Source organism: Pseudopodoces humilis, chromosome 3, assembly GCF_049639895.1.
Source record: "Pseudopodoces humilis isolate 2021_Gansu_Grassland_sample_001 chromosome 3, ASM4963989v1, whole genome shotgun sequence".
Lineage (NCBI taxonomy): Eukaryota > Metazoa > Chordata > Aves > Passeriformes > Paridae > Pseudopodoces > Pseudopodoces humilis.
The window spans coordinates 34,253,150-34,277,590 of NC_142202.1; the positions used below are offsets into that span (position 1 = coordinate 34,253,150).

At 39.6% G+C, this 24,441-nt stretch overlaps 2 protein-coding genes and 1 long non-coding RNA gene across 10 annotated transcripts in view; 2 read left to right on the forward strand and 1 right to left on the reverse strand.

Moving 5' to 3' along the window:
- Nucleotides 1–2,019: 2,019 nt before the first annotated feature.
- Nucleotides 2,020–7,280, reverse strand: DPY30 (dpy-30 histone methyltransferase complex regulatory subunit). Of its 2 annotated transcripts, none has more exons than XM_005526882.3 (5): nt 7,125–7,280; nt 6,583–6,656; nt 6,451–6,498; nt 5,134–5,276; nt 2,020–2,248 (listed from the first exon to the last, which is right to left on the reverse strand). In XM_005526882.3, the coding sequence occupies exons 2-5, from the start codon at nt 6,616–6,618 to the stop codon at nt 2,176–2,178; spliced, it is 300 nt and encodes a 99-aa protein (XP_005526939.1). In that variant the 5' UTR covers nt 6,619–6,656; nt 7,125–7,280; the 3' UTR covers nt 2,020–2,175. The 2 variants fall into 2 exon arrangements, with proteins under 2 accessions (XP_005526939.1, XP_014111417.1); XM_014255942.2 differs by lacking the exon at nt 7,125–7,280 and adding an exon at nt 6,747–6,891.
- Nucleotides 7,281–7,318: 38 nt separating this feature from the next.
- On the forward strand, nt 7,319–9,426 carry LOC148184627 (uncharacterized). Its single transcript, XR_015772303.1, has 3 exons — nt 7,319–7,563; nt 7,761–7,989; nt 8,214–9,426. It is a non-coding gene; the product is annotated as an uncharacterized LOC148184627 (long non-coding RNA).
- A 2,181-nt stretch (nt 9,427–11,607) lies between these two features.
- SPAST (spastin) overlaps nt 11,608–24,441 on the forward strand; it is a 40,669-nt gene continuing 27,835 nt past the window's right edge. The window contains exons 1-4 of one of the 7 annotated variants that reach the window (XM_088053038.1): nt 11,611–12,049; nt 16,051–16,134; nt 17,397–17,480; nt 23,081–23,176. In XM_088053038.1, the coding sequence (XP_087909164.1) occupies nt 11,644–12,049; nt 16,051–16,134; nt 17,397–17,480; nt 23,081–23,176 (670 nt within the window). In that variant the 5' untranslated portion in view covers nt 11,611–11,643. Of the gene's footprint in view, nt 12,050–16,047; nt 16,135–17,396; nt 17,481–23,080; nt 23,177–24,441 lie in introns of all 7 variants that reach the window. The other 6 variants (XM_088053037.1, XM_088053039.1, XM_005526884.3 and 3 more) reach the window with 6 other exon arrangements.

The window sequence follows — 24,441 nt, forward strand, 5'->3', positions numbered from 1 at the left end:
ATTTGAGATATAAAATATTCATCTTGAAAGGCATGTTGTCAAGTAAACTAGGAATTCCATTTTATTTTCTATTCAATTTTACTGCCATTTGGGTGAACACTAAAAAAATAATTAAAAAAAAAAGAGATGGCTTTCAGCTGCTTAGCAGTGTCCTCTCATACATCTAAAGTTGCCATTTTCAAGTATTTCTTCAAGCCTTTACTCTAAATGTATTTGTATTTCAAAATGAAATACAATTTATTTTGAAGATTTCAGAACTTTTATTTCCTGTGGAAAAACAATACCACTTTCTTTCTAGACTAAATTGGGATAGCAAGCATCTGTCAAGTCTCTTCACAGAATTTTCAGTTTTGTAGTGAAGAGTTTAAAACAAGTAAATGCTTTTATAATTTACACTTCATCCTTACTTTTGTAACTAAGAACTAGATAATACAGGTATTAACTTGCTACTTATTCCTGTTACTGAGTATCTTCTATGCAGAAGATCTCAATTGGTGAAGCCAATTTAACAAGGAAGACGATTGTGCTTGTCTTGTTGACTTGCCATACCTTCAGAGGAATCACTAAGATTTAATTCTTAGAGCTGGTGAGTTCACTGCTGCCAGTCACATTTCAACTTATTTCTTAGAAGAGGCTGCCCAGAAAAGGTGCTGTAGTGAATCTTCTAACATCATCACTGTGTGAACATGGCTTTTTTTCATTCCCTTGAATTAAATCTCTAGCCTAGATGGGAAAATAATAGCAGATGACACCACATACCAGTGACACCAGCAGCTGAGTAGATTGCATGGTGCTGTCAGGGACAGCTTCCCTTAGCACTAGGACTGATGCTTTGAGATTCCAAGTTGATGGAAGAGGTGTGCAGAAAGCCAGTGTTTCAAGTTTTGTGCAGTTGCTTGACAAGTGTTACTGTGAGGTAAGAAATCTTACTGTGTTCTGAATTAAGGTAGAACAATCTAAGAAAATTGCTCTGTCTGGGGAGAATTAAAAGTCTAACTGCTTCTTTTTGTTTGGTGTTGCACAAATTCTCAACATAGAAGCTGGGAAGCAGCATAGATTCCCTTTGCATTTAACAGTTCTTACAGTCTTGCAAAGTTGTTTCTTATGAAATGTTGGAATGCTATTTTAGCAATAAAAATAGCAGTACCAAGTCCTTATGGTGTTTCCTTGTCTTCACTTAAATGTTATTACTCATTCCAGAAAGTCAAAACACTGTTGTTAAAATTCTTTCAGTATCTTTTTAGTGTCACTGTTTGATGGAGACTGTGTTCACCACAATGCAATAGAATTAGTAATCTCCTTCCAAATTTTGGTGTATTTTCCAAAAGACAGCTTTTAGCCTTTATTTGGGGTTTCCAGGCTTCTTTCAATTTTTGTTCCCCACTCTTCCTGCTCTTAGACTGCATGAATTCAGTGTTTCTGTTCTAAGATACTAAGATGTACGTAAAATAGTGAGAACCTTCCTGCTAAGACTAACAGCAAGACCTCAGTCCCTGCCAAGTTTTTAGACAATTCAACTAAGGGTAGCAGTACAGAGGACTGAATTACAGAACTCTTATACGTCACTTCCAAGTTCATTTTGTGTTTCAGCTGAATCCAGTACACTGAATCCAATCATAGGAGAGCAATGACAAATGCTGAACAGCACACCTCATTACTGTACCTATGTGAGACACTGGATACTGTCTATAGGTGATCCATTCAGCTGCTGGATCTCATTGTTTTAACTAAACCCATTTCCTGGTGTTCTGAAGCAAGTTCTCTCTACTTAATAAATAAATAATTGTTCTACATTTGTTTGCTTTCTGTTTAGGCATGTTGCACTGGAGGGTGCTATATAAAACCAAATGAAGTTATATAAATAATCAGCCATGTGATTCTTGTAATAAATTGTTCCCCTTTATGTCATGCATTCAGAGGATGTAGCCCCATGGGATTATTAAGACTTTCATCCAGTAGTGCAGTTTCAGTACTTTATTTTGAAAGTCTCTTAATAGCTAATTTAAAACAAGAGAACAATTAAATGTAAAGTATTCTTTATTAAATAAACTCAAAAGATAAATCAAATTGTGCAGTTAAGACAACAACGTGGCCAAAGGATTTTTACAGCAGAAAACAAATTGCGGCAAATGAGCATTTCAATCTAGCAGCCAAACTGTCCTCATTTTTATGGAGTTAATTTCGGTCCTCAAATTGTGACTTGTTTTTTAAAAGATATGCTGCTAGAAATTCAATGGGATTGGGCGGTCTGCAAAGAAAAAAAGTAAATCAAAAGCAGTTATTTTTTATTATATGAAATTAGGTGGCTGCAGGACAAACCACCTTCCCTTAAAAGAACGTAATTCCTCCCAAACACTTCTAAGCATTGATTTAGGGATGACAAACTACCTAGAGTGACTCTGCAAATTTCCATTTTATGTTTAATGAGAAGTTTTTAAAAAGGAGTCTTAGTTACTGCTGGTTCAATGTTACTAAATTGCTAGAACAGTTACATGCCTAAAACCACAGCCTGTAAGCATAAATACTGTATGTACATCATTGGCTATGACATGCATTTGCCTGTTTAACTCATGCTATTTAAACTGAATCTCAGCTTTTTTGCTTAATTTTTTTTTCAAGGGGTTATTGTGTATCTTAGTGTATTAAGAGTTGTTTTTATGGTTTCTGGCAAGTAAAACTAACACAACAAATCTTCAAGTCTGAGAAGTGCTGTAGCTTGAAAGTAGTCAATAGTAAACATTTTTGATCACTGGCCTTAGTCTAGTTTTTTTTAAAAAAACTCCTTCAGCTATACCATGTGAATCCTGCTAATCTGGATTCTGTCCACAGAAGGTCAAACCAAAGGTGTGGCAGTGAGCAAATATGCCTATAAAGAGCACAAAAACAACAACAACAAAAATATACAGAGATACTTCTCGGGACCATCCTTTTGGCTTCCAAGCATGTACCAATTTCTGAGCTAGCACCCTTAATAGTCCTGGGTGGATTCCTCTACAGCTTTGACCAGTTGCCTCTTGAGCACAAAAAAATGTCCTCAACTGAAAACAAAAAAAATAGCTTAATTATGTGACCTGTGAAGGATCAGCCCTTTTGTTTGTTATAAATTTGCTAACTGCTTTGTTTAATTTGATTACTGTATCAGAAGAGATAATAAACACTCCACCCAATCCATCATCTCTGTGCTGTTGTGATTTAACAGGCCCCTAGTATGTTCATCCACAGAAGCCTCTTTTCTACATATCATCTATTCAGTCACTCCATACAGAGATGGCATTCCATCTTCTGACTGCCTTGTCACTCTCACTTTTTCACATTCTACCAGAATACAGGGGCATTACACATAATATTAAAAATACAAGAACATCACAAATTTAAATAATGACATTATGCTTGTTTTTTACCCCATTTTTTACCCCGTTCAGTTTCTAAGTCCTGCCATTCAGAATTTATTTTTTATTAAAGCAGTGCATTGACATACACATGTAACAGTTTAACATTTTTCCACAAGGGTGATTTTCAGCTCAGAATCTAACATTTTGTCAGTAGTGCTTTCCACTACCCTCCAATGTCCACAATTTTATGTTTATTTGGATTCAATGTCACTTTGTGTCAGTTTAAATTTTTCTTCACATTTTTATGAAGTTCCTGTGCAATTATTTACAGTTCATCTACTTAAAAGCAACTTAAAAAAAAGAAGCACAAAACTCCCCAATCTATTCTGTAAAACTCAGTCTCATTAACAACTTTTGTCAGCCACTTCTTCAAATTCTTAAGGGATCTTTTCCATGATTCTAGTGTTGAGCTCGTTTCACCATGAAAATTCAACATTTACTTCTACCCTCTATCTCATATCTTCCCATCACTTCCTCATCCATATAAAGGTGTTTCCTTTAATCCCAACAGCAACTAACTCTCTTTAAAAGACGTCAGTGAATAACTATGTGAAAAACTTTTTGGAAATTTAAACACGCAGACTGCATCATTTGCATTCCTCTTTATATATGCTTGTTGATTCCTTCAATAAACTCCAAGATACTTAAAAGATGCTGACAAAAATTGTGTTGATTTCCTCACAAATATGTCATTTATACATATGCTCACTATCCTGGATGGTAGTTTCTACTGAATTCCAGGCATGATCATCAGATGTACTGGGCTGTTCCCTGAACGTGTCTATATTCCTTTGAAAAAGAACTTAGCATCCACTAGTTACTTTCCTGTTCAATTTTAAGCAGTAGATTATACATCAGAGCTGATAGTTCAGCTTTCTCACTCCTGAGGGTTTATTATGCTCACCTGAACAAACAGTTTGACCTGGCAAGTTCATACTATTCAGATTTTTACCTCTATGTTCCCCAACCCCTCCTATCAATGATCCAATTTCACTCCTGTGATGTGCCCCGGTAAAGAAGATGGAAAAAGGTAAGGCAAGGAAAGGGGAAAGGGAAGAGAAGGGAATGAGAAAGGGAGGGGGAAGGGAAAAGCCTGCCTGTCACACAAATATCCAGTGTGTAAGGATGGGGTATTAACCCTGGGCTGTGTTTTACATGGAGTCTGCAGCAGAACTCCCACAGATGTCAGCTGAAGATCTGCACATCCCTCAGGCATGCACATGGGGTGGATCTTCCTAGATCTTTAATTTTGCTTAATTAGCTGTCTGTACACTGCAGTTTAAATGCCCATCTCCTTTTGAAGTTCATACACTGTTGATGGTTCTTCTGACTGTAGGTGCCATGATGCAATTATGGTCATTTATACCAGCTTTTGATTGTATTAGTTCAGTTTGAGAGATGGTTACGTGCAGGACGATTTGCCACTAGTGAGGATACACCAAAAGGCTAGAAATTAGTTAATTGCTGTTATTGAAGGATACCTTTCTACACTGACTGGTAAAGAGAGCTGGTACACCTCAATAGCATTATCTTTACTCAGAGGATAAACCATCGGTCTGCTTCTTACTGTGCTGACAGTGCAGGCTCAATCACAGTAATTCATAGCTTCATAAACCTGTTGTAATGACAATCTTACAAAGAGCAAAACCGTACTTGGTGTGTGAGGCCTGAAAGGTGCTGCACTGCCCAAGTTTGAGACCTACATTTTCCTATGAACAGAAGGAACACAGAAACATCTTACCTCTCTTTTGCAAGAACAGCAAGTCCCTGTAGCAAGATAGGTACAACTGTCTGATCCAAGTAGGCACGTGTGGGTAGTGACTGGAGATCCACCTTCTGCTTCGATGTTTTCTCGGCATTTAGTTTCTCATTTTCTACTATTCTCTGAAGTAAAAAAAAAAAAAAAAAAAGTGAGTGAACATTGGTAATCGCAGCTACAACTACCTTGAAGTGTGTGTGCGAAGTACCCATCTCTGCAATAGGATGGCAATAATTTCTTTAAATTTTATCTTTTTTTCTTTATCTTTTAAGAATATTTAAGTGCCTATTTTTCCTTGCACAAAAAACTAATCCAGAGGAACCTTCTGTTAAATTCCTATGTTTTCGGGACACAATGTTTAGAAGTTGTAAATTTTCTACAAGAGAATACATTCAATCCAAGTAATTTGTATTTCTGCTTTTGCATTCACTGATTTGAACTCTACACCAGGAAGACAGGAATGACTACTAACGAGAGTCTCAGTTACATGGTTCCTGTACACATGTGCTTCTAACACAAAATGCTAAAATCACAAGGAATTCAGGTGAAGCCTGACAAAGGGGACTCTGCTGAAGTCAAGTACTTTGTGACTGTGCTCTACTCTGGTTTTAAAGAAAACATAAGCAAAATGTTTCCAGGTACTTTTTGATCAAAAAGTGCTGAATCATCTTACACCATTAACTGTAATTGAAAAGTGAAACCCTCCCACTGCCAGTAAACCAAACACATTCAATGCAATGTACATGAATCTACTGACATGGGACCAGTGTGTTATGGTTCTGTAGGAACCATGGAAGCTGAGGCATAGAGACAAGCAGGTATCAAAGAGATGCATCTCAGAAGGTGTTTAAGAATAGTTTCTGCAACAGCTAAGCACAGAGTAGGAACTTATAATAAAGGGAGACTGAAGGCTTTTCTTTAATAAGAGGAGTAAATAAATGCCATAGAGTTAGGAAGTGATTGTCCCAGTTTACTCAGCACAGGTTGAGCCTAATGTGGATGGCTTTTTTTGTGCCACAATATATATCTATACTTCTCACAAACAGCAATAGAACATATAATAATTGTAAGATACTTTAAAAAAAAAACCCAACTCATTAAAAGGCTCATTATTTACTTCAGTACCATTTAGTACAATGGAAGTAGCACAAGAGAAAATATATTTACAGCCGTTTCCGCAAGGGACAGGTATTTCTTAGCTCCATTTAGAATAGTACATTTGCTGAAGTTTGAGTCAGGATTCAACTTTTTTCCCCTAATCACAAATATGATTTCCACTGCAACAAAATCTTAAGTTACCTCCACATTTTCAGTGAGACCGTATTCGGAATGAGGATTTTCCGGAACCTGTAAAATAACACACGGTTAGCAAAGCTAAAATGCTCCTTTTATGCATATAACGTAAGACACATAAAACATTTCTTGTAATACCTGTGGCTGTCCCTCCATTATCTGTTCTCCCTCCATGGTTCAAAAAGTGAAATTTGATGGACGTACAGGAAGATCTTGGAAAGCAATAAAAAAACTGGTCAGCAGGCTGAGATGAAGCCCATGTGAGTTAAGTGATATTGCATCACTTGGTTACTAATGGTTACCAAGGAACAATTACTACAACGCAGAGAGAGTTGGTCCGTGCTCCCCCCCGCGCCAAACTTGAACTGGTTTCTCCCGCACGCAGAACCGAGAAGTGCCTTTAAGTTTTGCGTTACGTCCGCTGAAGACAGCAGTACTGGGATTAGAAAATACAGCACTCATCCCCCCGAGAAGCCGGAAGCATCCCTTTCCTTCCTTCCCTGCCTCCGTCCGTCCCTCCCGTGCCCGCCACCTCACCGCCGGCCACAGCGCCCCGAGAGCCCCCTCGGGCAGGGCCGGGCCGGGGCCGCGCCGCAACCGCGGGCCACGTGCGGGCACCGCCCCCGGCCGTGCCCCGGGCGCCCGGCGGGGGAGAGGCCGCCCCGCCGCAGGGCTCTCACCGCCGGTCGGTCCGGGATGGGAGGGACACCGGGATGGCCGGGACACCGGGATGGCCGGGACACCGGCAGCCGCTCCGCAGCAACCGCGGCCGCTGTCGCCAATTGTTTTGACGTCAGCGAAGCGGTCGCGCGGCCGGCCCCCGGCGCACTGCGCCTGCGCGGGCCCCACCCGGCGGCGGGGAAGGCGGAGCGGAGCGCGGGGCGGGTTTCGGGCCCAGGGGTCCTGTCGGGAATAAGAACTGCGGGATGTGCTCGCTTCCAAATCAACCTGGGGTTTTGGGGTACGGAAACGTGCTCGGAATCAATGCGGCTTGCTGTCTGAGGAGGTCGCTGTCGTGTTCATGAGGAATAACATTGCTGAAGTTATTTTGGGTGTGAAAGTGAAGTTTTGTTAGTGAAATAACTTTCCAGAGCTGCATAGAGCGTGGTTTGCACAAAGGTGAGTGCTGGCCGCTAATTTTCTCTCTGCGAACAAAATCGCGGCTGCTCAGCTTTCACCAGGGATCAGCTTCGGGCATCCTGACTTGAAGCTGTCAGGAAGTGGAAGAGTTTGCTGCTTCTGTAGCTGTTGTGCTGCTGCAAACTGTACCAGTGTTTGAACATCTGTGCCCTGTTGATTTGTTCTCTTTTCGCTAGGAATTGAATTTGAGGAATAATTTCTTGACACTGAAGGTGGCAGAGCACTTGGAGCACAGGCTCATGGAGGTCATGAAGTCTTCTCTAGAGGAGACTACCTGACTCAAAACCTGGCTGGATGCTCTCCTGTGTCATTCGCGTTTGATATCCCTGCCTTGGCTAGGGGGCTGGACTAAATGATCTCCCGAGGTCCCTTCCAACCCTAACGATTCTCTGAATTCTCTGTCTGGTAATGTGGTTTATGCTAGTGAATTAAAGTGCCGTAATAATATTTTTGCGTTCAAATTGACAAAGTAGTTTCATTTCTGTAGGTTTGGGGTTTTGGGGGGGGGGGGGGGGCTTGGTTTTTGGTTTGATTGGGCGTTTTTTTGTTTGGGGTTTTTTTAGAAAATAAACTTTTTTATTGTTTTGCAAAAATAAGTCTCTGCTTCTTTTTTTGTCTTCTTGCTGCAGTGCTGATGATGCGTATGAATGATCTAGTTGATGCTCCTAAAAGATTAGTGAATTGGAGAAATAACAGAAATGCCATGTTTTCAACAGATTCTGCTCTTCTGTAATCATCTAGTAGTGATAATAATGAAGTGTGAGTACATAAATGAATTTGAAATAATGTTTGCAGACCTGACAAGGTTACCAGTGTAATAAGCAGACTCAAAAACTACTGCTCAAAAACCAGTCACAGATTTGATACTCATTCAACTGAAGAACTTGGACTTAGACCAGAACTGTGTCCTGTCTTTAAGACTATTTTAGTAACTAGTGCTGGCAAACCTATGTGATGATAAAGAGGTAAGCTGAAAACAGATTTATTTACTAAAACTTACAGCAGGAATACAGAAATTCTTAATGTGAAGAGGTATAAGCTTTTCATTCAGTTTTGAGCCTCTCTGAATTTTTCATCGTGTTCTAGCAATGACATTTTAGAGAATTGCATTTAGAGGTCCTGTTGGGAAAGAAAAACGGTTTTCCAACTTGCTTTTTGTGCAATGGTAAATCATGGTGTCAGGGTAGTTGCAACTTTCTAATTCCTATGACTGTAGTGCTGGTCTGCTCAGATTACCGAGTCTTTTGCTGAGACACAGGAGATTGTATCTCCTGTATTTCCAAGTCCTTCATCTTCAGAGTAGAGTCAAGAGTTGTCCATTCCAGAGAAGGAGGTGTCACTTCTTCCACCCCTTGCTGATGCTCATCAGAACCTTTGCTAAGCCAGGATACCTCACTAACCAGCAGAAAGCCAGCCACTGCTCTGATGTGGTGTAAGGGTTTGTGATTTTTTTTAAAATTTTTTTTCAAACTAGCATTAATCTTCACCAGATTATTAATTAGAATGGTTCACTGACAAGTCCAGTGACTGATAGCGTGATCTTAATAAAGGAGGGTAGGGAAATTCAACTTGCAGAGCACTAAAATATTTAATAGCCACAATAGTGAGCTGGTTCTATAGGTTTTCACTAAAAATATTAAGACTTGCTAACAATTTCTCACTGATTCCTGCTTTTGGCTTAACATGTTACGCCCCTAGAAAGTGCACTCTTCTATTGTCATGGTACAGTCATATGATTCACAAAGGTGTCAATTTTTAATTTTTAAAATTTTTTAAAAAGTAAAAGTAACAGAATAAACCAGTTACTCAGGATTGATTGAGATACGTTGTCTTCCATTGTCATTTAATCTGTCCTTGTTAATAAATGTATTCCTTCACTGGCTTTTCTATTTTGCTCAGGAATGGGATGATACTTTAGATTGTAGTGGAATAATAAAGACAATAGCTCAATTATCTGTTGTTATGGCCTTACTTCACATTTTTGAATACTACTTAGTGTTAACACTGCTTGAAGCTTCTGGAGTTTCTTTGGTATTACAAAATCTGTTAAACCTTTACATCAGTAAACGAGATTTTTTTAAAGGACAGTTATGTATACTAAAAAAACCCCAAATTTCTCCACTCATGAGGGGGCTGGAACATACTTGATAATATTTTCATAACAGAAGTATACAAGCTTACTTACAAAACACAGAAGAAAAATACTTGATGGACATTACTGCATTTTTTCAGCACTGATAGATTCACTGTTTGTCTAATTAATACTCTAGGTCATGAATGGTTGTTATATGTCTGTACGTTCCTTAAAAATTATTATTTAAAATTCTGTATTTGATAGAGTAAGCAAAGTGTATAATGTGTACTGTTCTGTCATTAGAAGAAAACCACTCCACTCTGTTATTTAAGAAAATTAATACACAGTACGAGGGGCAACTGGGAGTAACTTTATGAGGCATAAACAAACAAGAAAAAAAATAGTTATGTTATAATAATTTTGGAAGAATTAATAAAATATTGCAGACAACAGTAATTTTAGTTTGGCATATGCTTTTTATTAACATGCCCCATCAACCCCCATTTCTTGCTGTAAGCTGGTGCAAACTTACTTGTGCACTGACTCAGCTATCTACAGTTTCGGGACTGTCTCGGCTCCTGTGTGCAGTTCAGGGGTGCAGCAGAGAGATGATCTGTCATAATCTCACTCAGTATTTTATTTGTAGAACAGAGAGTGTGACAGAGCAGAGCAACGGTGAAAAAGATCAGACAAGGCAACCACAAAGATGGGAAGATTGAAGCAGAGAGGGAGGTGTTTGCCAAAAGGGCGAATATAGCGGTAGGCACAGAAGTGCTGGTGTATGGATGCCTCCCCTAGGTTGCTAGACCGAAGGTACCAAAGCATTTTTAAGGTTTGAAATAACCAAAGGAGTAGGGAGCTGGAGGATCTATCTCTTTGATAGAGACACAAATAAATAAATATTATGTCTGGGCAAATAATTGACAAGGGCTTGGACAACCGCGTGTTCATTTTTGTTAAGGAGAGTGGATTAAAGATTTGATTTTTTAAATTTTTTTTCCCCAGAGCGATGTATCTATAATGTATAGTGAATTCCATTAGCTCCCTGCATGTGAGGAGACGGCCTGTCATTCCCATTACAGAGCTGCGGAGCTGACAGAGCACCGGAGCACGCTCCCGGGGACAGCTCCACGGCGGCGGGAGCAGGGACACCGCCGGCGACTGGCTGCTGCACGCCTCTCCGTGCCAGGGAATTCCCCGGGCTCTGCCTGTGTGCCACTAGCAATGACTCCAGGCGGGAGTGGCGCCAGGAATCTGCGCCGCATTGTGCCAGCGGGGTGGCTCACAACCCCAGTCAGAATAACTAATCCTATTAAATTATTCATCGCCCGTCCTCTCGGTGCGTTTCATGGGCCGACACTGACTGGCCTCTGCCAGGGCTGGAGCGGGCTGGGGCTTTCACTGTCGAGTTGCGGTCCCTACAGCACCCCGAAAGGAGGCTGCAGCCAGGTGGGGGGCGGCCTCTTCTCCCGGACAACCAGCGGAGGGAGAAGGGGACATTGCCTCAGGCTATGCCAGCGATGGTCCAGGTTGGACGCTAAGAGGAATTTCTTCACAGAAAGGGTTGTTTAACATTGGGATGGACTGCCCGAGGAGGTGGTACAGTCACCGTCCCTGATTCAAGAATCGTCCGGACGTGCTACTTAGTGCTATGGTCCAATTTTGCACCTTTACATTGCAAAGGCTAGACTCGATGATCTCAGAGGTCTCTTCCAACCCCATTGATTCTGTGATTCTGTGCTGTCCAGGCCCAGCGCTGAGCCTGTCCGAGAGCCCGCCCCTCGGGCCGTGGGAGCGGAGCGGGGCGGGCCGGGTGCTGGAGGCGCCACTCCGTCGCCTCCCATGGCGGCAGGGGCGGTGCCACTCTCCCCGCTCCCGGCCTCCGTCCCTCCCCTTGGGCCGGCCGAAAGGGGCGTCGCCGCCGCCGCCATCACCATGGCCGGTTGTTGTCAGTCCCTGGCAGCGGGTTATGGCGACGGCGGTGAATGAATTCTCCGGGTGGCCGAGGGAAGAAGAAGGGCTCAGCCGGCTCCAGTTCCGCGCCTCCGACCGCCGGCGCCTCTCCCTCCTCGCCGCCCGGGCCGGCGCCCCCCGTGCCGCCGGCGGGGGCGGCGGCGGCGGCGTCCCCGCACAAGCGGAACCTGTACTACTTCTCGTACCCGCTGTTCGCCGCCTTCGCCCTGCTCCGCTTCGTCGCCTTCCAGCTCGGGCTGCTCTTCGCCTGGCTCTGCGAGCGCCTCTCCCGCGGCGCCCTCATGGCCGCCAAGGGCAGCAGGGCCGGGGCCGGCGACGCGCCCGAGCCCGGCGGGGCGCCCGAGACGGTGCGGGCGTGCCACAAGCGGGCCTTCGAGTGCATCTCCATGGCTCTGCGCATCGATGAGGACGAGACAGGTAGGGAGGGAGCGCCCGCGGCCGCCCCGGTGTGCGGGGAGGGGGGGCGGGAAGGCCCTGTGCCGTGGAACCGCTTTCAGCTGAGAGCAAACAAAACCCGCTCATGAGAGAAATGCGGGCTGCGGACGGTGTGTGCGGGGCTTGAGCCGAGCTGTGCCCGCATGCGGTGGCGGTGCTTTGGTCCCCGGCCGGGTACGTCCCTGCCGCAACCCCGCAGGTGCGGGTTGGATCACAAAGCTGCGGCTCGGGCTCGTTCCCCTTGCAATACAAGTGCTGGTATTTTTCCCCCAAAACTTAAGAGTTTTTGCCGCGGAGGTCTGAGTGAGGCGATTAAAAATTGTAGGCGGCTGTGTCACTGTAACTAGCCTTCACCAAGCCAGCCGGACAACAAAAGCAGCAAGAACAATAATGAGGGTGCATCCTATAATGCCCTGCCTGACAAATGATGAGTGCTGAAGCGAGGCTTCGGGTTACTTGGCCCTCGGAATGCCCATTTGGAATGCTGTGACTTTTAAGGAAAGAAATACTTATTTATATTTTGGTAGTTTCTTAAAAAATGTTTTTCTTAAACTGTTAGACATGCGTACTCTTTAAGAATCTACCACTGTGTGATGAGAAGACCTTAAGAAGGACGTTTAAAGTTCAATAAAATAAAACAGAGGAGCGAGGAATTTTTTTTAAATTTTTTTGTAAAGCATTAAAACAACTCAACCGAACAAAACACTTGACACTGAATTTAATTTAACCGTTTATTCTGAATACAGCAGCATAATTCTGTCAGCATGCAAAAGGTAGGCCTTGCTATGCTGGTTTTTAAAATTTTCTGGAAAAGTCAGAATGCTTCATTCTAAACTTTCAGCTGAGCTTTAATGAAACTGCTATCCTAGAGGAGGAGATGAAAAATCTAGGAGTAGGCCTTCAATAGAAGCTGCATGCTGAGAGCACCATAAAAGCGTGGGATGTGTCCTCCTTTGCGTTGACAGTTCGGGAGTGGCAGTGATATGCTCTGGGAGAGAAAAAAAATAAACCTTCACTGTGTTTTGCAAGGTTAGTTCAGCACAGATGTGCAGCGAGAGAGTGCTGAGGGTCATAGGAGCAAAGCATGAAAGAAGGTAACTGAGAGCTTCGGTGTTGTTGATGATTGCTCCATGAGGAGTAGCAAAGTCTTTCCTTGTCAGACACCTGTTCCACTGTTGTGACCTTTAACTGTTGGTGGTTTGGAGGGTAAGCCCTTAAATACCAGTTTTAATCATGGACTTGCTCTGTAGGTATCTTTAGGGTGATCCCACATGAATTGGCAGCACAGGCCATACATTTATTAAGATGATCTTCGCTGCTAATATGGGCAGTTGCACAACTGTTACAGTCCTGCAACTGCAGTATGCATTCCACTGAGAAAAAACTCACTTTAGTACATCTATGTACTTTAGTACATAGATTTGTTATTTGCTTATCTGATTTTGCCAGAATACTTGTCTATCTTTGAAAATTTTTTGATCTGTAAACAAGCTTTTTATAGCTTCAAAGAGAAAACTGTATGTTAGATGTGGTGTGTAAAATGGTTGGAATTTCTGAATTGTCTAATAGCCTCTTAGTTATGGGACATTTTTGCTGTTGTGGGAGCTATGCATACTTCAGTAATTTTGATAGTACTTCTGTTAATTTTTTATGCTTCTGAATTAGTGAGGCAATTATTCTTATTCTGGTATTTTCACAATTAAGCTTAATAACTTTTCCTAAGAAGGCACATGTGGTGTGTTGACCCCTGCAAGAAGTTAAGCATCTACACAGCTGCTTGTTTACTCTTCTCAGTGGGACAGGGCAGAGCATAGGAGAAGCAGAAGTGGGGGGGGGGGGGGGGGGGGGGGAAGGTGAGAAATCTTTCCAAACAAGGATTGCCTTGGAAGACGGCCCTCATTCAGTTATTCATCTACCCAGGTTTTTATTGATGAGCATTATATTGTATGATGCAGAATATTCCATTGGGTCAGCCATCCTGCTAGTGTCCTCTCCCAACTTCTTGTGCACCCTCAGCCTGCTCACGGGGGATCTAGATGGGAAAAATAAAACCTTGAGGTTGTGCTGTTCAACAATACTCAAAACATTTCCGTGTTATCAACTGTTTTAGTCACAAATCCAAAAGACAATGCCATTGGGTCTGTTTGAGGAAAATGAGCTCCATTCTGCCAGAGCCAATATCAAATCAGCAACTTCCAAGGAGAGTGACATTTATTGTATTTTTAATGTCTTAATCACTGAGAACTAGTCAATCATTCAGTGTGGATTTGGAGCACAACCTTTGCAAACAGCTTGGTGTGGTGTTGTGCTTTTAAACTTTCTCCAGTTAAACCTGGAAGTGAAATTTTAATGATGACCTTGTCATGTTTGCAGCTGCCCCTAAAAATAACAAAGCAGTTCAGGGTTTGTTAGTGGAGGTGGCTGGAATCATCTCAAACCAGATTTTTATTTGGGTATAATCAGTATTAGATTTATGATTTACACTGTAGTCGAAACTGTTTCTGTGGGTGGAAGGAAGAAGAAGCTTAAAGTCTAAAGAGATGATTGAAGTCACTCACCTTGGGTGATTTAATTTACCTAGCTTTGTCCTTAACAGTCAGCATATATGAAGCTGGTGAAGGGAGGGCAGTAATGAAATGACTCCCATTGTGTGTTGTGTTCATGACTATAGGCAGGTGCTCTGTGGTTTGTAGTGGTAAGAAGAGAAAAGCATGAAATTAATTATCTGTGCAGGGGAGCTTGCCAAATATTATTATTGAGAGATTTTTTTTTTTTTAATCTGAAGAGGAGCAAGAGAAACCTCAGAAGAGGATTCTAGAAATGGATTGAAATATTTTTATTAACACTGAAATTTGCTATAAAATAGGTTTGGGACTGAAGTTATCAAAAGATTTGAGTGTAGAAGAACACAGCCAATGGTAACTGGCACTGGGGATAGTTTTGTGAAACATTATGTCATCTGAAACTAGAGAAATGATATCTGAACTTCTATTTAGTTTTTCTTTCAATAGTATCTTGTTAATGCTGATCAGGTTTTAAGGTCTAATATCTAATCTGTTATATTCCTCTGTGGAAATGCATGCTTAGTGTGATATAATTATGTTGTAAAAGTATTTTTCCATGTGCAGGTAAATATATTTTTAATGTAGAGTATTTATAGAAAGGGAGGAATATGAAGCAGATAGGTCTTCAGGGGCTGACTTCCAGTCACGGTGTCACATAGCTCAGGTCAGGCATAGGCATGTTCATGGTTGTGTTTGCTGTAATATTCCATTCAGGACGTGGTTGGTACAGAGGTGTGCTCTAATTCGAGCTGTGCTTCAGGTGAAAGCTGACACACACCTGTAATACATAACAGCATGTTTCATAACAGCATGAACAAAGACAAATGAACTGCAGTGTACAAAAGTTAACCAGAGGAGAAATCTCCTCTCTCGTGTAGTGTCTTGTTGCTTTTTTTCTTGAGTTTCTGTCTTTTTCTAGTGTTATTTTGGTTGTCATTAGTGTTATTATTGGCTATCACTGGAAGATTAAGAGGCACATCTCTAGTTGATGTTCCAGAAGTAAAAACTGTTAATTTCACCATTTCTCCTGAGAGTGAATATGTGTAGGTGAGCTTTTTTATTTTTTTTTTTCTTGGGGTGTGGGGAGGAGGAGATTAATTCTTCATCTGCCTTAAAGAAATCATTCTTAAAACAGGCAAAAGTGATTTGAGGCTGGTATAGTACCTGGTTTTGCTTATTTGATATTTAAGTAGATGTAAAGTTGACAGTGTCCCTTTAAGACTTTCTTTAAATCACAGGATTTTGCTCAAATCTCTGTTCTCTCTCTTACTTGTTTATGCAACATTATATAGAACCTCAGCTTTATTTTAATTTATTAAAATAAATTAAATTATTAATTTATTTTGCTTTTTTTATTAGCGCTATTCCTAAGCTTGAATTCATTCAAGAAAATAATTGGCTCACTTCCTTTTTAAGCAGGACAAAAGGAACAAGCTGTTGAATGGTATAAGAAAGGAATTGAAGAACTGGAAAAAGGAATAGCTGTCTTAGTAATTGGTCAAGGTAAGCCAGTTTTGAGTTTTGTGGAACTGATTTTGGTTTATGGCCTCTTTGAAGTGAGAAATCAATATTACTAAATATGGTAGGGGCTAGGAGCTGTTGGCCATATGAATTATTTCATAAGGATCTTTCTTATTCCTGATTTTGCTGTAGGTAAACACTGGTCCATTTCTCTGTTCCACCTTAATATTCTGGTCTATACCACATGCAAATCTTGCTCCAAATATTTTCAGACTCTGCAAAATCATAAGGAGTTCATGAACACTGTTAAGTAAACACATGATTTCTTATATAATGGGAGTGCCAAAAGACTCAGTTTTGATTTGATTTGCTGAAGTTGACAGTTCATGTTCTCACTTACGCAGAATTTTGTATTGCCTTCAGTATAATCTAAAAAGAAACCCCTCAATTTGGAATGGCCTGATGTTGTGTTTCTGAATAACTTAGGCCAAAATAACTGAATATTTCCAACAAAGGAAGAAAGCCATCTCTCTGTGTGGAATCATTTTAACCTTTAGTGTAGAAGTAGGTATGTATCATAGAAATACAGGTGTAGTGAAGGACTTGCTGACAATTTCTGTCCTCAAAATAATATTATAATAATAATAATAACAACCCAAATCACCTGCCCCAAACCTAAACCTGTAAGTGTTTTTGCAGACCTTCATTTTGTTCCTCACCTGTGTTTAGAAGCATATGGTGATCTTACTTAGGGGCAATACCAGTGGCATTTGATAGAAGCTGTATAAATTGCACAGTTAAAAAAAAAAGTTGGACTTGAACAGACAACATTTCTTTGGAAGTGGTGGTGTTAATGTCTAATTCTGTGTGTTTTAAAATGTAAAGGGACACAGTCAACTGAATTTAAATCTGTTAATTTTGCCAAAAGGAATTATCTCAAATTGTACTTGCCTCTCAGTCACTTTTCAAGCTTTTTAAAAATCTTTTTTTTTTAATTTGATTTCTGTTCAGAGAAATGCAGAGACAAGGGGCATATTAGGCCAGCATGAAATGTTAGACAATATGCAAAGCAGTGTTTGGATTTCCATCACTCTATAAGCACTATTGTAAAGCACATAGTGTCAACTAACTTTAAATTCTTGATTAAATAGGAAGCTTTAGAGTTCTTTTCATTAGTTTTGTAATGAAGTTCCATAGTGGAGAGGATAAATAAGGAGTGGGAGGAGGAAGTTGGAGGGCTGGGTATCAGTATTTTAGTACTTAATTTACCAAATTGTGTTTTAACATGGATTTTTCTTTGTAAGGTGATCAGTGTGAACGGGCTCGACGTCTCCAATCTAAAATGATGACAAATTTGGCAATGGCCAAGGATCGGTTGCAGCTTTTAGGTACCAGTTACAATTCATGACTTTGGAAAGTTTGTAATTATTTGCACAACTTCATTTAATGTATTCTTCTAAAATATTACTTGAATTTTTAAAGTGAATGAGTCATTATCTTTATAGGGTCTCTTTAGTTTAATTTTTAGTTGATAGTAAGTGCTGTTGATGGATTTTGCAAATGGAATTTCATGACCCACTTTCATGTATAAAAGTAAATGAGAAGTCTTTATATCATAGCACACTTGACTGATAAAATGACGAAGTCTTGATTAACTCCTGATGGAGTTCATTCAGGATTTTTCTGTTAGTACTGTGGTGAAATTTATGATATATTGCTGATCATGAGTGCCAAGTGTGCTTCCTGTAAGTGTAACTACTTCATAGTCTGTTGATTTTGCTATCACTTACATTAACAATTTTCCTTATTATTGGTAAATGATAATAATAATGATGATAATTTTTTAACATCACGTAGACCATAAGGTTATGAAATTCTAATTTTCTTGATTCTTTTCTAGTAGTGTTCTATTTTAAAATTAGAAGGTAAGGTCACCTTTCTCAGAAGGATAGTGTTGTATAGTTTTAGCTTTATTAAAATTAGGTTTTATATATATGCTTTTAACAGAGTAAAGATCCTCCCATCAAACAACAGACCCATAGCTCTGTGTAGTGCATCCTCTAAATTTAAAACTTTGAAAATGCTTTCAATTCAGTCAGTAAAATTAAAATAAGGATTATGTTTTTAATTGCTCTTTAAAGGTACACTAATAAATGTACTTGATTTTAACTTGCGTATCTCTTGCATATCCTCTCTTGTGTGGAGTTCCACTAACTCATTCTTCTAGGAGCATGTAGAGCCGATGGGAAAACTTGGGCTCTTTTCTACTCTTTATGGTTCTGTGTTCCTAACTGGTGATTGACAGGGAAGTTGAGACAATCCCAAGGAAGTGAGCCCCTTTTGTTTCCCTTGAGTTCCTGATGTCTTTAGTATTTTTTGAAAAAAATTGATGGGGACAGGAGGTGAAGGAGGCATCTGTCTTCTATGCTTTAATATGGGTGGTTTTCGGTACAGTTGTAGTATATGGAGAAAAGGTATTTTCCACTTACTAGGGTTGAAGGCTGACTTCTAGATGTAATATGAACTGGGGAACAATAAAGTGCAAGTGATTACATGCTAATAATCTTTGATAAGGTATGGCTTGTTGCTCACATCCTAATGACAAGTAACTAGAATTTCTTCCTAGAAAAAAATTTGCTGTTTCTCAAAATTTGAAGTAACAGTGTTTGTATTTTGTGGGTAATGCTTCATCCTTGCTTTTATTGCTGTAGTAGTGCTTGAAGTGTTGATAAGTTGCTTACTTGCTGTGATCTGATTGAAAAGAAACAAAGGGTAAAAGTCACAAAAACCCTTAAAGTTGAAGTATATTCATCTCTACTATCAGAATGTGTGATCACATGCTATTTGTTTGCTTCATTCAGAGTGCAGATTGAAAGGTAAACAGATAGAATAGTGTTCCATTATGTTAGTTGGTGTAATGTTTTATTTCATTTTTATTTTTAAATTACCAGTTTAGTACTTTATTCTGCCTAGGTTCTTGTTAATTTTTACTGAGGATGTGCTTCATACAATGAACCTAAAAGTGAAATTTGGATAAAAAGGAGCAAGTGAAGTCGTGTGCCCTTTAGGAACACAAAATATATAGTTTGGAGAGATATTTCAATGGCTTTATATCCCTACAAGTTTGATCATTAGGCTTCTATTTGAGTAATATTTTTATGCCATCTAACCAACTTTGAAGTATTGACAGCATCTTTTTTTATTATTTTTGTTGGTCATTTTATGTGGATTTTATAGAAATTTAAGGTAATCTAGAGTTGAATTCCATGTGCCATTCTAAACACACTCTTAGCCTGTTACTTATAGTAACAGATATTTGGAAGTGTTTGTGTGCTGTAAAGATCCTTTTTTAGTTGAATTAAGTGTGAGGCTCTTGAAGCTATTACAGTTTAATGAAGTGACTTTTCCTATGAATTGAACTCATAAGAATGTTTTTTCCTAGCTTTGTGGAATTTCTCCCTTTCTTAAGTCAGAAAAGGCAATAATAATTTCAGCATTAGCTGAAAGAATAAAACAAACCAGATGATATACCAAATATTTCATCCTGCTTGCTAGATGGAAATGTGATTGCAGAGTGCTTAACTCAAATGCCATCCAGTCAAGCAGGTTACATTGTTAGTACATAGAAAGTGAAAGTTAAATCATGCTGATTATCACTGTCCCTTGAGAAGTGCTCAGTGTTGTTGGGTTTTTGGGGTGTTTCTTTGTTGTTTTTGGATTTTTTTTTAAGGGCTGGTACATTAGTGTAAGTTTGTTGCATGATCCCACTGATGGAGGGACTGGTGAGAGTGTGATGTCTGATCACACCCAGATGTTACCACTGTGTCATCACACCATCACACTATCACACCATTGAGGCCTTTTAATGTTGGAACAGGATGCAGCTACTCACTGTAGATGATGGGTTTTCTACTTTGAGCCCTGTTTTCATCCTGAGTCTAAATTTTGTCTTTTACTCTGTTTAAAGCTGTGACACAGTCTGAAAGCTGAAGTGACTGCTGTGTGTTTCAGGTCACCTCAAGGGGACTTGATCGCTTTGACAGTCCATTGACAATATTGGGTTGTGCTGGCTGTCAGGGGACTTGAAAGTTCTTCATTTGATGTGGTGGTGGCCCCTCATTTTGACATGGTTTAGGATGTGTTAGTTGTGTGTTTAAACCTTGCTTTGGTGGTCTTCATACACTAGGTCTCTCCTGGATGATTGATCACCCATGTTAGAGTAATTAAATTTGATGCATTTAGAGTGACAGGAGGGTATTTGTTTTCTACAGTCGATACACAGAACTTGGCAGCTTGTTGTTCCTATGGCATAGTGATGTAGTGATGGCTGTAGTGGCCAGTGCAACACTATTCAGTTTTAATGCTATTTATGTATTTTACCTATCTGTGTTCTCTCACTTCAGAGAGACCTTCTGTAGGGGCACAGATTTCTGTCATGAGAAGTGCCTTCTTGTGTATATAGCATAGCTTCAGTATTTTGGTTGAAGGATATATGTGACACATAATTCAAATATCTGTCATCAGTATCCTCTTTGGAAGGTATTAATATTCCTATATTCTGCCTGTATAGATATGGTCTTCAGTGGACACCTTCTGGAATATTTCACTATCTTGGAGGAGATGGTGCTTTTTGCTTTAGGCTTATGTTACAGGGTAGCATTATTTTACTAGAAATTAGTTTCTTGAACTCAAGCTATAGTGTTGCCTAAATAAGGCAGTGGCTGCAGTGCTGTTTGTTTGGTAGGTTTATGTCAGCATTGTATCATCAGTGATATCAATGAAATATTGAATGAGAATCTGTAAACTTTGTCAGTGTCTAGAAAAATAGGGAGGAAGCATTTAAGTGGAAGATGATGGTATCCTATAATTCCCTGGAATAATATTTAAATGCTCAATTTAATTTATTTTTGATATTCCAGAGGATCCTACAGCTATACTATCCCTAAGGAAAGGTGGTATTTTGAAATTTTTTCATATTTTGAAAGATTTGAAATTTTATGTGCAATACTAAAATGACATGTCAATAGGTAATGTGATGAGAGGACTCTGGATTGAAACTGGACAGCAGTTGGATTATATTTTTTCTTTTTTCTTTGGTTGTAGTTCTGGAGCTCCTGAATATGTGAAACTAGCTGAAGATTGATAATTGTGGTAGAACCCCAGTGTCAAATTGTAGCATTGAAGCAAACAGCATTTCCTGTACAAGCCAATTGATGTTATTATGGTCACTCACTAGAAAGTCATTTTTGTTAAGCTTAGAAATGTTCTCCAAAACTCATCTGATTATCTAATGCCTTAAAAGTCTATTAATACTAATTTTGTTTCCTAAGCTTCCTGTATGTTCTTTCCATTTGGGTTGCATGCGCTGGGCAGGGAGCAGACCATTCTGCTGCCTCCTTTGGTAGTGCTGTGTCCACTAGAGCAGTACACTCTCTGCAGGCAGTCATACTAAAAGGACTTTGCTTACCCTTCTGGAGAGGAAAGCTTATGAGAGTAACTTCTTGGAAGTTGTAGAGCTTGTGGTTGTTCATAGGCTGTTTGTGTATGACTGACATTTTTTTGTTTGACTCTTCAAAGCTTTCAATATAAAATGAAGTAAACCTTGTGTACATGTACTAATCTTGAACCTTAGCTTTTCGTATTTGCCCATGACTACCAAGTTTCCATTCTAAACCATATTTTGTTCAAGCTAAATGTTACTAAGCCATCACTTTAACTATGAGGTGTAAAGATACTATTCAGGAAATCTTAGCTGTGAGTGATCAGGAGCAGGAAGAGGAGGAAAGGAACAAAGCAGAAAGGTTAGAGAAAGGTCTGTAACAGGTAAAGAAGCCTAAGGAAGTGCTCGTGCTTGTTGGTTGTGCCATCTGCAGGCTGTGAATGCAGGCACTTCTTCCAGCCAGGTTATTTATGATCTTGATTGTGTACATTTTCAGTGGAATTTGTCTGCCTTTGCAATATATGCTTTCATATTACCAGAGGACATTGCTTCTCTACTTGGCATCTCCTTTCTTCTAGCTTCTTGGTAGTGTTGTCTCTTGTGGGGGGTAGCAGAAGGAAGAAAAACAGGAGGGAGTGAGAGAGCTTGATAGTGTATATGCCTTGCATCCTTATGGACCGTGGTTGGTTTTTAAAACAGGAGGAGTGTGTGTGAAACAAAGGTGGGAGAGGGAGTAAAGGGCCCAAAACGTACAGCCTAGAGGTTTTTAAGTGCAGTGGTAAAAGCCAGAGTGGTAGCTGGACTATAGAGAACAAGTCGTCCTTAACTTTTCTTTTGTGTTGGTAGCCTTACACCTCTTTGACTTACGGTTAGGCTGTTTTTCATTACTTCTTAATTTCCTTCTCCTTAATCTTTAGCTTTATAAATATTGTATTCAATATTTACGTGATGTTTCTGAACTTAATCTTCCTAAAGAAGACAATTTGCATGACAACTTTATTGACTTCATTTCAAGGCAATTAAATATATAAATAGAGATCTCAAAAGACATTATTGTAATGTGTATATGGTGTTCTGCTGGAAGTTTGAAGGTTTCTGTAAAATGCTACTACTGGCTGTTACTACTTAAGTGGAACATTTATTGTGCAGAGAAGTGAGGACTTCTTGCACCTGGTCAAAAGTAACACCTTGAGGAGGACTTCCAAAATGTGTTATAAGCATAAATATTTATTAAATTAAATTGAGTTAATCCTGAACATTGTTTTTGAGAGGTACCTGCAATCACTAGACCGGAAAGATTATTGTAATTAACTCAGCCATAAAGGATGAGTTTTAAAGCTATTTTCAGTCATGCTCATACTAACAGAATTTTTTTACACACTTGCTGAATGTATAGAATAGATAGAAATATTCCTTTTATCTTTAACTATAACAAAGCCAAACTTGACATTTCTGTGTTCAACATACATAAATTTTCTTGGTTCATTTTTGGTTTTTGTTTGTTTATTTTGTCCTTTTTCCTCCCTCCCCCTCTGTTCTACTATGTAGAGAAGCTGCAGGCAGTTTTGCAAATTTCCAAGCCGCAAATGGAGGTCTATAATGACAGTACTAACCTGGCATGCCGCAATGGACATCTCCAGTCAGGTGGGTTTGGTTTTACCAGCACCTATTGAGGGGATGTCTCTCAGTTCCTGGTGTATTACAAGGCAAAATAATGCAATGCTATATTCTGGCCCCACCAGCTTTAAAATAAAATGATTTATATTTCTGTTTTTAAAGGCTTTGTATAAAATACATTCCATCCTTTCCATGGCTTTGACAACACTGTTTTATTTTGTAGTATTCAGTTTTCTCTTGCAATGACTGTCCTAGAATCCAAATCTATTTACTAAGGCAACACTTTAGAAAATATTTCTTACGTAATATTCTTCAAGGAATTACATTAAACCTGTTATAGAAAGTGTCAGTGTTGGATATATAGGTTATATGTTGTACCTCTGTTAATTAGCTCTTCCTTTATGATACTGTGAATATCCATTAAGCAATTTTGAATTTCAGGGGGTTTTTACATCAAGAAAGTGATGCTCAATCGAAATGAGGGGGGAATGACAGCAGCTCTTGCATTTTGTCAAAGAACATTATTTTAATCCTTTCCCAGAAGACTGAGACAAACTTACTAAAATAGCACTAAAATAATAAACAGTAATTTTTGTTCATAAACGAGGTGTAAAGTTGTGGAAGTCTGAGAATTACCCAAAGTAAATGTTTGCAGCTGTGGAATCCCTGATACAGTATCATGAAAGTCAGGGTATTAACAGGCATCTGGATTTCTTAAATGGCTGGTGCCTGTGCTCTTGTGCTTGCTTTTTCTATCTTTTTGGGGTGTGGGGTGAGGGAGACTTTTTTGTAAGAACATACTAGTAATACACCCTTTTCTTAAAAGCATTGTAAAAAGGTGGTTATGCTTCAATCTGCTAATCATCTTGCTGCTGTTCTTCCTTTATACATGTAAAGCAGTATTTTCATATGGATAGCTCTAATAATTTAAAAACACAAAGGAAATGACAGAATTTCTTAGAAAGCTACAAAATCAGTTTTCAGGCTACTTCAGATAAGAGAACTGTTATCTCTACCTGAGAAGGTAGAGGTTCTTCAGAGGTACTGAGCCACAGGGCTCTGGCATAAGCTTAGCTTAGTCTGTGGACAGTTTTACCTGCCCTGTTGCCTAATCAGGTTGGGCTTTTTAAAAGTTCTGGATTTTATGATATATGAAACATGGTCATTCTTAGTTTTAACATAGTGTCTTTTTGCCCATCATTTGGTCTAAAATTACATGGCTTGCTTTTATTTGCCTTTAAAGGCCAAAGTCTCTACAGATGTTTTTGCTTTATCATTTTGTGTAAGATTCT